Raw genomic sequence first — 15,538 nt, 5'->3', positions numbered from 1 at the left:
AGCAGGAATTTAAAGACCCTTCAGAGCCTTGGTTATATTTTGTATTATCACCTTCGTGCCAAAACTGTTTCTGAACATATCCAGCACAATTGCCTCCTGTGTTTGTAAAACTCTACATGTATTTAAGGACAAATAAATCCAGATTAGATTCAAATTCACAGATTTTGTTCTTTAAAAAGGGAGGTGATAGCACTTCTAAGCATGTAGGAAGCACTATAATCGGTGCTACGTTATGTATAACAATCATACTTTATCTACCAAAAGATCACTAAGAAGTTCAATTCTAACATTGTCCTCAAAATGTGACTGCAGTTCACAATTTCAAGTTACAAAATAAATAGCTAATATCCAAATTCTCCTTTTGGTGCATACAGATTGACTTTTTAGAGAAGTCACACACATCTGAGTATAAAAACAGTATTAAAAAATGCAGAGACCAAGCTAGGACATGAATTTTGCCCACTGATTCAAATTTTCATTCGTGACATGAATGAGAAGACATGATATAGGCATGATTAAGCTTTACAGGCTGGAAATGAATTGAGAAAAGTAAAATTTACAGTAAATTCTGCACTTCTCAAATTCCTTTAAGAATCAGTCCTAGAGCTCTTAGGAGCTGTGTAGAAAAGGCTAGTGTAGCATTTCATTGTTCACTATGGCACCACCCAATGACCTTGTCTCAATCAATATCTCAACCGGTTTTAATCACAGCCCCAAATGGCAACCCAGCAGGCTGCTCCTCCCCAGCTACACTGACTTCATTTGATGAGTGCAGGCTCAGTCCCAAATTAGTTTTTTCCCCATAACTAAAAAATAATCAAGCAGTTACTTTATGAGAAGTGTTAACCCGTACCATCATTGCCACACAAGAGAGCAGGAGCATACATTTACCCTATTTGCAGAGGACTACCCTGGCATGTCTAGAAGATCACGTAAGGGAAATGGCATTAAACTTTTTCCACATGTAACTATCTATTTCTACAACTGTTACATAGCTCAGTAAGACTCTGGATTACTCTAGATCAGTACTGTTTTTCTAAGGCACTAGAAATGGTATTTGCACATAACCACCTCCACCGAGTTTGTTTACACAATGCAAGTTATTTTCACTACTACTATTGCAATTTACTATTGCTAGTCAACCTTTTTGTTACCTGTACCAAGACAGTTAACACGGGGTCTCTGCAGTGTAATAAAAAAAAAAAAAGCAGCATCAAAATTAGATATAAGCTCAGAGCTTTAGGAAAATGTATTTTAGGAAGCAGCAGCATAGCATGTTTTAAGGAATACCAGCATAGTTCAACGTGTCTCAAATCAACCTTGAAAAGGTACTTTAAAGCTACCCTAGCACTGAAACACAATTTGTTGGTCAACTGAATAAAACAGCATCTTAACAGAACCCCTTCAGTTGCCGCTGGTTAAAATCATCCATGTAAACTCAATCTTCCATGCTTCAGTGCAAACGCAAGATAAAAAATACGGCATCTCAAGTGTCCCATACCAGCTCTACTGGCACATCTCTTTTTCAAAAGACACACAAAATGCACTTACACAATTCCTGGCAGTCACCACATCATAGTTAGGGATCTGTTTGTGTATTTCCTGTTAAATTAAATAGTTTTCCTGTTATTAAGCAGTAAAGATATCTCCCCAGGGACATGCCTAGAACATTGCACACCATTGTTTCCATAACAGCCTAGGCGCAACCCAATGGAACCCATATGAAAACATCTTGCCAAGCTGAAAACAAAACAGAGAACAGGGCAGCACCCAGTGCTTTTATTAGCCACAAGATATAACATGCCCCCACCCTCTGAGAGGCACACAGTCCTACTGCTGCTTGCTGACTGCACCTTAGAGCTGAGGGACTTCTCTTCTATGACTCCTAACCAAACCGCACACCTGAAGATCACTTTGTCAAAGGCTGTGTTTGCCTGACAGGTACCAGTGCTCCCCTCAAGGAGAGATCACTTGCTGTGCCTGCTGCAGAGATCAAGAAGTTTCTATGGAGGAAGTTTAAAACATTCATCACATCAGTCTTTGCATTTAAATGTTCCCCTGAGTCTCTTCTCTTTAAGCTAACAAATAACTTCAAAGACAGAATACTTAAATTTGTGCTTAATTGAGTAGTGGGCAGGGAGGGAGGGAAAGAAGACTACAGAAATCTTCTTGAGGAGCTGATATCTCAGGTAACTGCAGTGCTCAGTAGGATGTACCTATAACTTACTGCAAAGACCAAAACTTGTATGCAGAGTTAATCCCCATGAAAGATCTTTAACTATAAACACCTCCACTTGCGCTACTAACAAATGCAGCACAAAAAATATTCACTGCACATTACACATGCATCGTATCTTCCTTGGCCCTAAGTCCTAGCTCCTAGCTAAGAGATCCCTTCTGAGATACAGAAATACAAGTTTAACAGGGTTATGCTAATCATTTCACATTAGAACTTTAAGTGGCAAAATGTCTTAATTTGATGAGCAAGTTAAACAGGTGGTAGATTGTACAGTAATATTTGTGGAAATACATGTGCCTTGATTCTATGTTGGTTACAGAAGTGTCCCATGCTTATGGATGAGAAAAAAAGTTTTCTAGCCTTCTGTTTTATTTGGAGTAGAAAAATATGCAAACTGGCTTTATAAGCAAGTTCACTCATTCTTCTGCTGAAAGCAGTTCCAATATTCTGGTTTTACTACTTTGAAAAGGCTTAGCACAAAGTCTGTTCTTCTAATAAGCATAAACACAACATTTAATAATTTCAGCGCTTCTGATAATAGCCATATTCACACACAGATAAAAATGAAGGCTACTGAAATATGAGAGAGCCTAAAACTATTATTAAAGAAATGAACTGATTAGTAAGTATTATTTGCAGCACTTTCCCAACTTTTCAACTAAAGGCTTGTTAGTTCTCTTTAGGAAAAGAATGAGCTTTCATCAAAAGAATGTCACCACAGACGTTCCCAGCTGTGCTGTTTCCTGCCTAACTATAAGTATTTACATAACGTAACATACAAACTGTTTACACAAGCATCTTGAGGAACAACCCTTACTTGCTATAAATGTATAAGCAGCATACTGCCATGAGAAGTAGTAGCAAAAGTAAATTTAACCAGGACTTGAATACAGGACCCAAGGTTATTAGCACCCTTGCTATACAACCACTAGACACCAGTAAAGACGATATCAATAGAAGGTTCATAAATAGCAACTGTAAGGAAACATCTCAGACAGATACATGCCAGGTTATTTAAGGTGTGTTATTTCTACATTTGAGTATGAGAATAGTTAAATTGATTTTTTAAATAGATTTTAAAACATTATACTGCTGATGCATTCATTTTTCAGAAGACCAAATGCGATTTTCTTCTCCCTGTAGGATGTAGAACGTAGAAAAAAAAACAATACTCCATGACCAACAAAAGGTAATGGGGAAGAGCACTGTTGGTAGAAATTGTTAGAAAGGTGCTGGTGATACCACTAACTGTAATCGAAACCATTAATTATTCTGCAGCACTAGTTCACCATATTAGCGTGGTAAAAATAATTGCTTGACCTGCTCCTAAAAATAAGATGTAATTCAATCACATCTTTCTGAAAACCACAGACCGCAGATACGTTTAAGGAAGAACAGAGATACCGGTTAACTCGTCAAGCTAGTCAGCTTGACCAGTGCAGCCTTCGCTGAATTTGTTCTGGGGAAAACAAGCCAAGAGAGATGGGTTCTGCTTGCAACTAAGTTAGTTTTTGGTACGATATTTGGTGAAACAGTCAAGAGCTGGTTCAAACCCCAGCACTTTTCCTAAAAGCATCAAATCTATCAACTTTAGACCTAGGTTCTTCCTATGCATCATGCCACTCATGGATTAGAATTTTTTAAAATAAAAAAATCAGTGGAGACACCATTACATTACACAGCACTAAATTAACAACAAATCCCTAAACAGACATTGTCATCTCTGATGACAATCATCATGATTGCAGTAAGAGCAGTAAGTGTGGCCCAAATCTATTCAGTACTGCCTTCACGGTACTTAACATATAATTATACTTGATTAATTGAAGATGCAAGAAACTTTTTCTCCATTCCACCCCCTTCTCACATCCAGGTCTTTTGTGACAAGAAAGAAAGAAGAGTAACACAAAAGAGTAAGCCAAGTGGCTGCAAAAACATTACGTACTAGCATTGAAATTTCACAGCATCATTTTCCTCAAAAAAGCTATTGCTTTATGCTTAGAGAGCTCAAATTAAGAGGACTGAATAGGTAGTAATGCTTTGTCTGTGTACAGCAAACTATTTCTGCTACGGTAACAGATTCGTTTCTGCAAGATGCAAAACTGGTAGAGCTAACTTTTTAAAGCTTAACTGCAGTTTTACCACACTGGAGACACCCCCAAAGTAATTTAAATGCTATTCAGGTTGTCAAGTGTAATAGTAGCTGTTCGTCACTTTCAAATCCCAGCCTACTTCACAGCAATGGAAGTTGCAGCCAGACCCTTTTCACCTGTCAAGTGATAGGTCCCACCATCAAGTCGGAACAAATACACACTTAGAATATGCAAGGATATTAGCAGAGGTAACTTGCTAGGTCTTTTATGTTTACTCTCCAATTAGCTATTCTTCTATGAAGTTGAGCTTGAAGCATCAATTGTATTTATTTCATGTTGACAAATACTTGAGTCATACTTCACTATAATTAAACCATTTAAGTCGAGGAATAACAAAATCCAACATCACTCACTACAGTGGAGCCAGAATGCAAAAGCTGCCATGCATCTGCTTTTCACAGTGCTCTAGTTCTTTCCCCAAGGACTTTTTTTTTTTTTGAGCAAAGCTCCTAACTTACATCCATTTTCATGCTTTATTAAATATATGCACAGTTAAAGTGTTGACATTGCATATAAGTTATTGTTCTGACTTTGGTGTGGGTTTTGGTGGGGTATTTGTTTTTTAGCAGCTCCTTTCTGCTATCCAGGCTTCCTTTGAAAAGAACTAGTGTTATCTTAACTTTACACCCATCATAAATGTATCAAATGGATAAGACTCATATAGAGTACAAACTATGCTTACAAACTCCAAAACACAAAGCTCTCCATTTAGCTATCACCTACATGTCTAATGAAGCTATAACCTATTAAGACTGAAACCAAGCACATCAGGCAGGTCACTTAGTACTCAGTCTTGAATAGATGAAGTCACGAGCAAAGAGTCTTGTTGACTTCAACAGGAACATGATTAAATCCAAAATCCCCCACGAGGAATGGTTTCCAGCTATTCAACTTCTTTTGCTCAGAACAGATAAGCTGGCTTTAATTCTGAATTGTTCCATGGTAGGTAACAAAAATATTTAACATACTCATCCTGTATCAAATCTCTCCAGCAGACTCTTCGATTTAGAATACTTAGTAGGGTTGAGTGTGTTTGATACCTTTCTACAGTTATATTAATGTATATATAAAATATAACTGTAGCATCAGACATTAATCAGTACTTCAGTCATTCTTCAGGGGGGAAAAAAAAGCCATATGAATAGTTAAGCAACTCATGACACCCGAGGCTTTCACAATTCTCCTTCAAGTGCACTGCTTTGTCACGTGCAAAAGTAATTCCATAGTTCCTAGTGTGATCCAAATCAGGATTTAGGGAAGAAATTGCATTGGAAAAGGATGCTATCTGCTGAAATAAACAGGTCTGTGGTTTGCTTGTTGCCAGCAAGGCAAATTTTTTAATATTGGTATTGCTGTAACTACATCAAGTTACTTGACAGACCCCTGAGACACCTCTTATTCCCAAGGTAGCAAGAGTAACTAGGTTTAGTAAGCAACGGAAGTCACCAGAGAGGTAAGAGTACTAAGTACAGTTTGCTTAAGGGAAAAAGAGAAAGAGTAAGAGCAGCTAGAAGGGCTGGATTAAAACATTTTGAGACAAAACAATTTACCTCAAAAGCATCAGAACAGTTGTATAGAAACCTTGAAAAACTAAAGAAAAGTAACAAGAGCTTTGACTTTTGCAATACTAGTTCCTTGTCTATAATTTTATCTTTATGCAAAACATAAATAACTCAAAATGACTATTACGAATCATTCATAAAAGAATGTCTTTCTCTGTATGATTCTGTATAAACTGCCAGAGATACTGATTTACTGTGTCACACCACTGATGCATGAAGAGCATAAGAGCACTTAAGTCACTCCTTGGTAAAAATCCTTAATTGTTTGATAAAGGAAGCAAACATTGTATTTCATCACTTAACTCTCATCTGTTATGTTGATGCAGCTCGGAAGATTTTTGCAGCAGTTACTTGCTGTAAGTAAGTTTTACAAGTTATAGGACGGGTAAATGAAAGTATTTCTTGAAGCATTTCAGCGTTTTTCTTTTGCTGAAGACAACACTCATTTTATATACACCTAGCAATGCAGAAGTACTACCAGTAGCTGAGAAAAATGACTTCAATGACTGCCTGTATTTAAAGGGAGAAGAAACTTATGGATATGACAACCTTGAAATTAGACACAAGGCAACAAGCTGAATGACCTTAGGAAACACTTTAAATTTTACAGCAAAATTTCTCTGGACTTGTTCTATTCTTAGAAGAAAATAAAAATATCCAATTTTATTTCATTTCACCTAAAGGGCTGCAAGATATCTAAACTACCTCAGTTACTTTTACTCATGGACAAGATGTAAGCAGTGCAAACATGCTCCAGCCTAAGGATCAATTTAACTATAAATGCAATGACTAATCTAGGCCAACTTAAGACCAGTGTAAACAACTGCAGGTCCAGCCATACTATGTCCTGTCAAGAAACTGCAGCAGGCTACTGCAAAATACCAAGTTAGAATGAAAACACAAGAGCGAATTCCATCCTCCTTTTCCCAACAGTGCCTACATCCTAAATTCAGCAAGTTACTGCACTGCGAACTGTTAGCCAAGACATGGTAACAGAAGAATCCAACTTGACCTGTGCTCTAGACTACTTTAAGCCTCAATATTTCACCAACTGCCATAAGTATCACAAGGATACTCTACAGTCATAGCAGGTTGTTGGTCTATGCTATTATGAAAGGGAGCAAAGGATGAAATCCATGATAATGCTTATTAGAAGTGCAATCTACACAAAAACTGGAACTGAATGTTGCTTACATAATGCTCATACATATTCACATTCCTACAAGGACCCTGAAATTCCTTTCCACAATTACTCCCTCCCTTATTTGTTGACACAGTTCCCAGTATATTCTATTTCTCATTGCTTATGTGACCTTGGAGAGAAGCCACATGTCCTTTTAATCCAATCAAAACCACTACGAGAAAAGATACTAATAGTGGCGCTAGAAACCAAATATGGCTCCTCTTGACATTTAACGAAAACAGGACCTTTTATGTTTGTGATACATATTGTCATTTCTTGATCTACTGTTTCTGAGTGTTATGAACCCGAAATAATCACTACCAAGCATCCCACTGGTTATAAAACCACAGTATATCTATACATTCTTGCACTCCCCACTACAGAGTATGACCTGGTTTTCAGATGCCCTACTTTTTTGTTACATTCAGCTCTAGCTAGCCACTGGTCAGCCTTCTGCTAACATACTGACTTCCTACAAGACACAGGGACAGCAAAGCAGGAAGAGAGCAGGCAAAAAACCTCTTTAAGCTTTTGATGCTATACCATTAGCCTGTACATACTGCACATAAAGAAAATACACAGAAGGTGTATTCAGCACTTCTTTAGTGTGAAGTGCTGCCTAAGTGGAACACAGGGCTAGCAATCTATTTTACATGCTGTCTTTAACAGGGGCATCCTGCACACAGGTTTTGCTTTCACATCTACTCAAAATAAAACTACAAATGGATTCTTAAAACTAAAATTCACATGATACATGCACTGACACCTGTTTTTATTTCTCTAAATTATACAAATTTCAGTAGCAGTTAATGACCACTTGGAAGATCAAACATTATCTCCTCCCCTCCTCCTTTAGGATTTTTGTCCCTGGAATATATGCTATGTGAAAATGTCACGCTGTTAGCAACATCAAAGACACAGGCATACATACAAAGACTTTCTTACATAAGAATTTTTAGCATCAAGGTATTTTAATCCTAGCCTAAAGCCATGCAAGCAAGCTGCAAACAGAAGCCTCTATTAGGTTGGGATAATCAGCCTATATTATGTTCATAAGTTAATTTATCATCCAGGAGGAACTCAAACTGGATTTACTTATCCTTAGCAAAGTAATGACAAGGCAAATGGTTTACGCTGCTATGCAAAATGCCAAGACAGGATGGGAAGCTGACTAGTAGAACTGAACTCCAAAAAGTAGAAGTAAAGAGGGTGGAGTTCAAGAGAGAAAGGAAATGCCCAAGAAAAAGAGCTTCTGTAAAACTAGTTTATGTAGCTGCTTGCTCCTCCCTAAGTAAAATGCAAGAAAATCACAAATTGTGCAGTGGAGAAAAAGACTTACATAACATTCAGGCTGCCATCAGTTTCTCTACATGTCATGTATCTTAGCTAAAACAGACAACAAACAACTGTCAATCTCCACCAAAATGACACATGTACATCCTGGAATAAAGCTCAGCTTCCATATCTTGTTCGCCTTCTAGAGACTCGCTTTATTTGCTTTACCTGCCACTGAAGATGAAAATCAGGTCAGATGCAGCTGAGAATTTTGCAGTGGTTTTTTGTTTGGTTGGCTTTTGGGTTTGGGTTTTTTGGGGGGGAGAGGTGGTGCTAAACACACACACTTGCATGTTTTTATAACTTCACACATTTTAGGTTTACAATGTCACAAAGTTTGCTTGTAAATCCTACCTGCAAATAAGATGTATTTAACATGACATATATGGTAATAGATAACTACATGTAAGTATTCAAGTATTTCTCACAGACAGAAAGCCACATTGTGACAGCCTGTATTCATTCCACTACCTTCTGTTTCCCCCCTTGCATCCAAACAAGATATAGGAAAGTCAGTGTTACTAACGCATAATCATTAAAGTGATTAGATAAATATTTAATAGTACAGACTTCCTGACACTATTTTTGGGCTTATGCAAAAAAAGAGCAAATTCCAATTTGCATTTTATCAACAGAATTGCCATCTTCCAAACAAGCGGCTTGGCATGGGTGCATGCACACACAGACTTAGAATATGAAACTAGTTTGCTCAAAAGTCGGACTTCTGTATGACATTCAAAAACTTTCATACTCAGTACAGTTTTGATTTGCTCAAAATAAGCTGCTGAAGTAAACAAGATACTCCCTCAATGCATGCTCTAATCAGCATATTAGAAAATAAAAAAACCCACAAACCTGTATGAAATATAACCGTGCTTTTCCTGTAGCCAGAAGGTAGACGAATGTTTCGGAGCAACCCCTTTGCTGTCAGCCGCACACGCATGTTGGATAAGGAAAATTTCGGGGACCATAACATGTCTTCAGTGCAATTGGAAGACAAACAAGCAAGAAATACCCTCCATGTACTGTCACATATTATGTTTTTAAACCTCTACTGGCAGAAGTAAACAATTCTTGTGAAAGAAAATAGGCTTGAGGAAATAATCAAGTCTCCATTCCTTTGCTCTTATTCCTTGTGCACAGAAAAGGAAAAAAGAAAAAAATCAGTAAAAGCAGATATCCACAGCGTAAATGCTGCTGGCAGCTTCTCCTCACCAGATGTTGTGGAAACAAAGCTTGTCCTCAGAATAAAACCGACTTAGTGATTTGAAAAACCAACAGCCCTTGAACTGCATCACAGTGTTGATGCTTAATCTGCTATAGGACTCTGTAGGCTGGGAGCTAGAAAAGGGAGGAGGAGAGGGAGGAGGGAGGAGAAGGAAGTGGGTGGTCTCCCCAGCTGAATATATCATCCAGCAATGTCACAGACATATAATTGTTCATCGGAGACTGCTGGGAGATTATTTGAATATTCCTGGAGACATATTTCAGCTCTCCTCTCCAAGAATCCTTTCAGGGTGCTATTTTTAAGACTTTCCTTCCATTGACACGAATTTATCAAAATAGATTTATCTGCTAACATTTTCTACTAGAATTTCTTTTGGCATTAAACACTATGTCAACATTTAAAGTCTTAAGAAATCCACAAACACTTCTGTTCTCCAAGAACAATTCAGTATTTGAGATCTGCTTAGGGGAAAACACTATTTAGCTTGGCAGCTCAACACTGCAGATGCTTCCATTTATCAGAAGAGGAGCAAGGAAGCAGGCATTAATTTCATATTACAACAAATCTCTGCCAGCTGACTTTTGAAGGCACCCAAACACTGCAGCAAACAAGCAGCGCTGCACGAGTTCCTTTAAAATACATGCTGCCTCCATATTTAATTAGCCCTAGCTAAAAAAATATTTCTTCTTACTATTTAATGATTTCAGAAGTTTTGCATATACCTTGGTCCCTTTCAGCTGCCACTAATAAAACTAAAATGAAAGGTAGAGTTAGAAACTAGAAAATAGGGGAGTAACCGTTTTATAGAGGTTAGAAAAAGTTACATTTGTCACCTATGACCATAACTCTAAGTACATGCACTGGCCACCTTCCACATTTCACTACTTTGCCTGCAGTCAGTAGTTGACTTGCTAGGCAGCCAGAGGAGCAGGGACCACCCAAGCATCTCAAAGCCAATGAAGTAGAGAGGACCATAACAGCTCATGCCTTTCTTTGGGTTGCTTGAAGAGCTGCCCTCCACAGCATTTGTATTTTTTTTTATTACTATATTTTTTTTTTTTAGAGGAAACAAAATTAGGTCCGTTGATTCTGCACTTCTACCATTTCTCCAAACAACATCTAATGCTCTCTAGCACCCATCCCTCAGAGTTTTTCCAAGGCCAGAAACAATTAATCCAACTTGCCCTGAAGCAAACACAACCCAAAGCAAATATAATCACACCGACAGGTCTCATCCCAACAGTGCCTTACCTGTCCTCCCCTTACCACAAACCTAGTGTATTTTAATAGCATGTCTTATTTGCTCAAGACATGTAACATTTTAAATTCTCCATTTACCATATCAGCCAGAACGAAATGTAACATTTTGTCACTCTGTCCAGGTCTCCCAGTATCTCTTAACATCATACAGACCAGTGCAGTGACAATAAAGCAAATCACTGTAAGTAGACCAAAAGAACTGCAGCCTGGCATCAGGACCATCAGACCCATCAAACCAACCTCCACAGCATACTGCCAGAGAATATTGCTGAATGTTTTATGATCATGTACCGAAAATACTTATTTCCCAGCACAGTGATGTGCCAGTACTCTGAAGTACTGTTAATACACCTTCAGTCTGCACACAACCATTCAAAGTAAGTACAAAGACAGTAAATTAGCTTTTTTGTTTGGTTCCCAAGGCAGCCTCTGCACTCAGCAGTGCATGCATGTCATTACTGCTATAGCATACTCAGCTATTCCTTCTAGACCAAAGAGCTTTGGCACTAGCAACGTGTGTTTATCTATCTTTCTAACACCCTACAGATTCAGACTCTTTCCTAATCCAACACCACTATCAAAGACTTTGCCTCCTTTCTGTGCTGGAAGATTATTACATTCGGAAACCATGCTCAGGAGTAAACCAGAAGACTTGTTACAGCACATTAGAGTAGCCTTGTGTATTTGGCATATTTCATTAGGCCACCTCTTCAAATATTAGATCAATATTGTCAAATTCTTCCTTAATGAAGGCATCTTGAGATTTTGACCAGGCCTACAAGTCTTCAAACACTGCATAGCCATACCAAGTTTTACCCTTCTGCCAAGGAATCCACAGGAACTCCTTTTTGCCTTCCTCCTGCCCCCCATGGTTCCCCAAGGGATTAACTGCTCTGTATAGCAGATGTTCTCTTACCATCCTAACCTGATGCTCTCACAAAGGCAGAAACAGTCCAATCAGCTTAAAAAACAAATAAACAAAACTCCCCACACCAAACCAAAAACAACAAAATCCCCACACCCAAAGAAAACCCATCGCTTCTCCCCATCCTTGTAATAGTGCTTGGGAGAAAGATAAAGAACTCATTAGCCTATAAAACCAGAGAAGCTCAAGTACCCTAGTGAAACCATAACTTCCTTCCCAAGAATAGGAACTATAGAACTACAAAGAATCTCTAGAGGGCAAGGGTGATGTAATTAACTAGTCTGAGGACTGAGGAGGTAATGAATCACCAGGCAAAATACGAACAGATAAAAGCTCTATATGGATATTAAAATCCTTATAGTAGAGACCAAACCTCCTCTTGAAGAACTACACAAATAGTACTTTCACTGCCTCCTCTTACCCATCCTTATTTTGGGTGGAAATCAGCCATGAAAAAAATAGATACATCGTAATACCTTTTTTTAAAAAAAAAAACAACCAAAACAAAACAGAAAAACCTTCCGATTTGAGGAAAATGTCTTTCTAGCCTCTAGGGTCGGAATCTTGTTAAACCACAGAAACCTAAAACATGTCTGCTTTATGCAGAAGCAGACCTGACAGCACTAAAAAAAAGCAATAGACGCATGTCAGTCTCACTTAGCACCCAATGCTCAAAGAGCTCTAACTGCAGCCAGCAAGATGACAACCCATCCCTATCTGAATAGTTCCCAGGAGAGATTTAACTTAGAGGTTCCTCCAATGTGATCTCTCCAGAGCTCTGCATTATACCACGGTACACTCCACCGTGGCGGTTGTGCATCTACTAGTGCTGTTTCCCCGGCTCAGGAAAACAGCTCCTTCAGGTGTCTGTACTCCTACCACGACCAACTAGTGCCCGGTGTCGGGAGAGTACAAAGCCAGGACGTAATTAATTGGGTCCTAACACAGCATTCCAGGAACACGTGCTGCCTACATTGCATATGTAACATGAAGCTTACAGAGAGATCTTTGTCTATTTTGACATTAGATAAGGGTGATAGCAAAATAGCACCAGAATACAGCAGAATAAAACAGGAAGTGATATACAGCCCAGAGAGAAGACAAAAGGACAGACAGGTTCTATTTACCAGCACCTAACTGTTGGCTTCCCTCCAATTCCAAGGGAAAAACTGGGGATCGACAGGGACTAAAGGGTTTTATCCTGTTATGACCGCATAATTCAGTCTGGGTTGCTAAAATGCGTTCAGTACCTGATGATGCCATCAGACTGACGCTGGGGCCTGACCTATTTTAACCCCAGCAGATTTAGCATATCTGCCACTCCCTGGCAACATTAGCAACGTGACAAGAAAGCAGCAAAGGGCACTGGCATCTGTAATCTCCTCAATTCAGCCTTGTGCAGCCAAGTCTACAGTATTTGTATGTGTTTCTGTCTCTGTCCCTCTTCCCACATCCAACAATCACTAAGAAGGCCATCAGAGGGCAGTTAAGTATCTCACTGCAAAGTCTAAATCAGAGGCTAGATCTTCAGATCTGAGAAGCCCATGCAAAGGACACCTGGCTTTGTGTCATAAGACAGCATAAGCAGAGTGGAACAGATGGATTTTACTGGCATGCTTTATTTACTTCAGGAAGAACTGAGAGGTGGTTGCTTATGTAAAGAGAGATGTGAGAAGCAGGAGCCTACCAAGAGCCAAAGGGGCATCTGCGTCCTTGTTTTTATTTCCGGAAAATGACTGCCCCCTCTCCACTTTCCTGTGACCGCTCTGTTCTAGCCAGTACTCCAGCTTGAAAAGCTAACCCTCCTGCAGGCAACAACACTCGCTGCTGTGCCAAATGAAGCTTGCAGCTTCAGGGCTTATTTTAAGCTCCAGTCCTCACCTGAAGAAAAAAAGTAAACCTCTTCCTGCCACAGAGAGGGAACGAAAATCCTAAATAATGTAGGTTTCTTCTAGTACACAGCAGCTTATAATCGTTATAAATTCAGCAGTCTGTTGAACAGAAAGTGATGCTTCAGTGGATTCTCAGGCAAACAGCTACAGAGATCAGGGTGATCTATGTCTCTCACGTAACAGTGGTGGAATTCACGCTGTATGCACTCTTTCAAAATTGAGAATGGGCACAAAATACTGCAAGAACAACTGCATTTTTAGCATCTGACTCAAGGGAGCAGCAAGTTATTCAACACGTGCAGGATGTCCCTTCCAAAACAGCTTTTTTGTTAGAATGTCTGAGTCAAAATCCTACAGTGCTCTGAAAAAAACCTGCTACTCTTTAACAGTGCATAATGTCACTAATATTAGGATAACATGCCTTAAAATATGAAGTTTCATATATGGCCTCATAACAACATCTACCTACCCAGACAGCTTCTCCTGAAAAACACTGCGTATAAGGGCAATTTAGGCAAGCGTATGTCCTAAGACATAGTAGCGGTTTATCAGGAGATCACAGAGCACGTTACAGGCAACTAACAACAGGCGTGCCTCATTTATCTTCGTGGGCTTTGCGTGTTCTTCATAGCCCCAGGCATGTAGACAAAAATGCAGATGTACATTCAGTTCACAAGCTGCTTAATCATCTTTGACACAAGATTCATGAGTTTCATGTCTCTGGGACAGTTCCATGGTCTTTCAAGCACTACGTCAACTTATCTCCCTAACAGTGGTCAATGACAACAACATGGGCAGCTACGATTATCTGCTGAAAAATATCTTAAATAAAGTATCTTAAGAAATATGGGGAAAGAAAGCTAGAAGGAGCAAGTCAGAGGACTTCAAAATAACTGGAAAAAAAACCAAGAGGACATTAAGACTCAGCTTTGGGATACCTCATATACCTCACCTCCAAGTTAAGGAAGAGCTCCAGTACAATGACACCTAATCGCTCACTGTTTACTGCAAACACACAAAACAACGTGCACAACCTAAGGAACTCCAGAGAGTCAAAGAAAAAAAAAAAAAAACAAGTCTGAGAACATCAGAAGAGATCCATATCCACATTTAACTGAAGAGGGAAAGGACAAGAAGCTAGTAGAGAAAGAATCAAGGCATTTTCAAGAAGGCAATATAATTCTGCAATGCATACAGCAACTCAGCTGGGAATAACAAAAACAAACTTTAATAGCACTACAAACAGAAATATATTAAATACAAAGGAAAACAGTGAGGTATTGAGGGTTTTGGGAAGGCGAGGGTTAAACCGAAAGCAAACACGGACCGCGGCAGCAATCTGAGGTGGCGGCGGCCACGTGGTTCTGCCGCGTGAGCAGCACACAGAGACCCGCGCAGTTACAAATTAGCCGGCAGCGCGAGATAAAAGTAGAATTGGCACAAAGTCCTACCAGTCTCTGTTGGGGAATGCAGCAAAGCAAAAGCAAACGGCTCTCGGGCGCGCAGGCAGTCCGGACCCGGCTCGGCGGGGCTCCGAGGTGGGGCTCCAAGGCAGCACGGCGGCATTTTCCGGCAAAAAAACAGCTCAGTCGGTTTTTGGGCGCGGCTCCTCAGTCACGACAAGGTGGGACGACAATCCCCGGGCTGGTCTCTCGTGGCGGCAGCGCTCTGCCGAGGAAGCAGCGGCGGCGCGAGGGGTCCATCCCCGTGGCGTGGCTGTGTCGAAACGCAGCGGCAATAGGACTCGCGGCAGCCGTGGGT

General features: G+C 39.7%; 1 protein-coding gene across 3 annotated transcripts in view; it reads right to left on the bottom strand.

The window, feature by feature from the left end:
- The window catches only part of MTUS1 (microtubule associated tumor suppressor 1), a 90,859-nt gene that overhangs the window by 44,788 nt on the left and 30,533 nt on the right, over positions 1 to 15,538 (bottom strand). The window contains exon 3 of one of the 3 annotated variants that reach the window (XM_010145415.1): positions 13,154 to 13,165. The exons of 1 other annotated variant lie outside the window; for it this stretch is intronic. In XM_010145415.1, the coding sequence (XP_010143717.1) occupies positions 13,154 to 13,165 (12 nt within the window). Of the gene's footprint in view, positions 1 to 9,327; positions 9,773 to 13,153; positions 13,166 to 15,538 lie in introns of those variants that run through there. One more of the 3 variants, XM_010145416.1, reaches the window with a different exon arrangement.

Source organism: Buceros rhinoceros, unplaced genomic scaffold (assembly GCF_000710305.1).
Source record: "Buceros rhinoceros silvestris isolate BGI_N320 unplaced genomic scaffold, ASM71030v1 scaffold16751, whole genome shotgun sequence".
NCBI lineage: Eukaryota > Metazoa > Chordata > Aves > Bucerotiformes > Bucerotidae > Buceros > Buceros rhinoceros.
The sequence above is the reverse complement of the archived record's forward strand: the minus strand, read 5'-3'. Positions and strand labels throughout refer to the sequence as shown.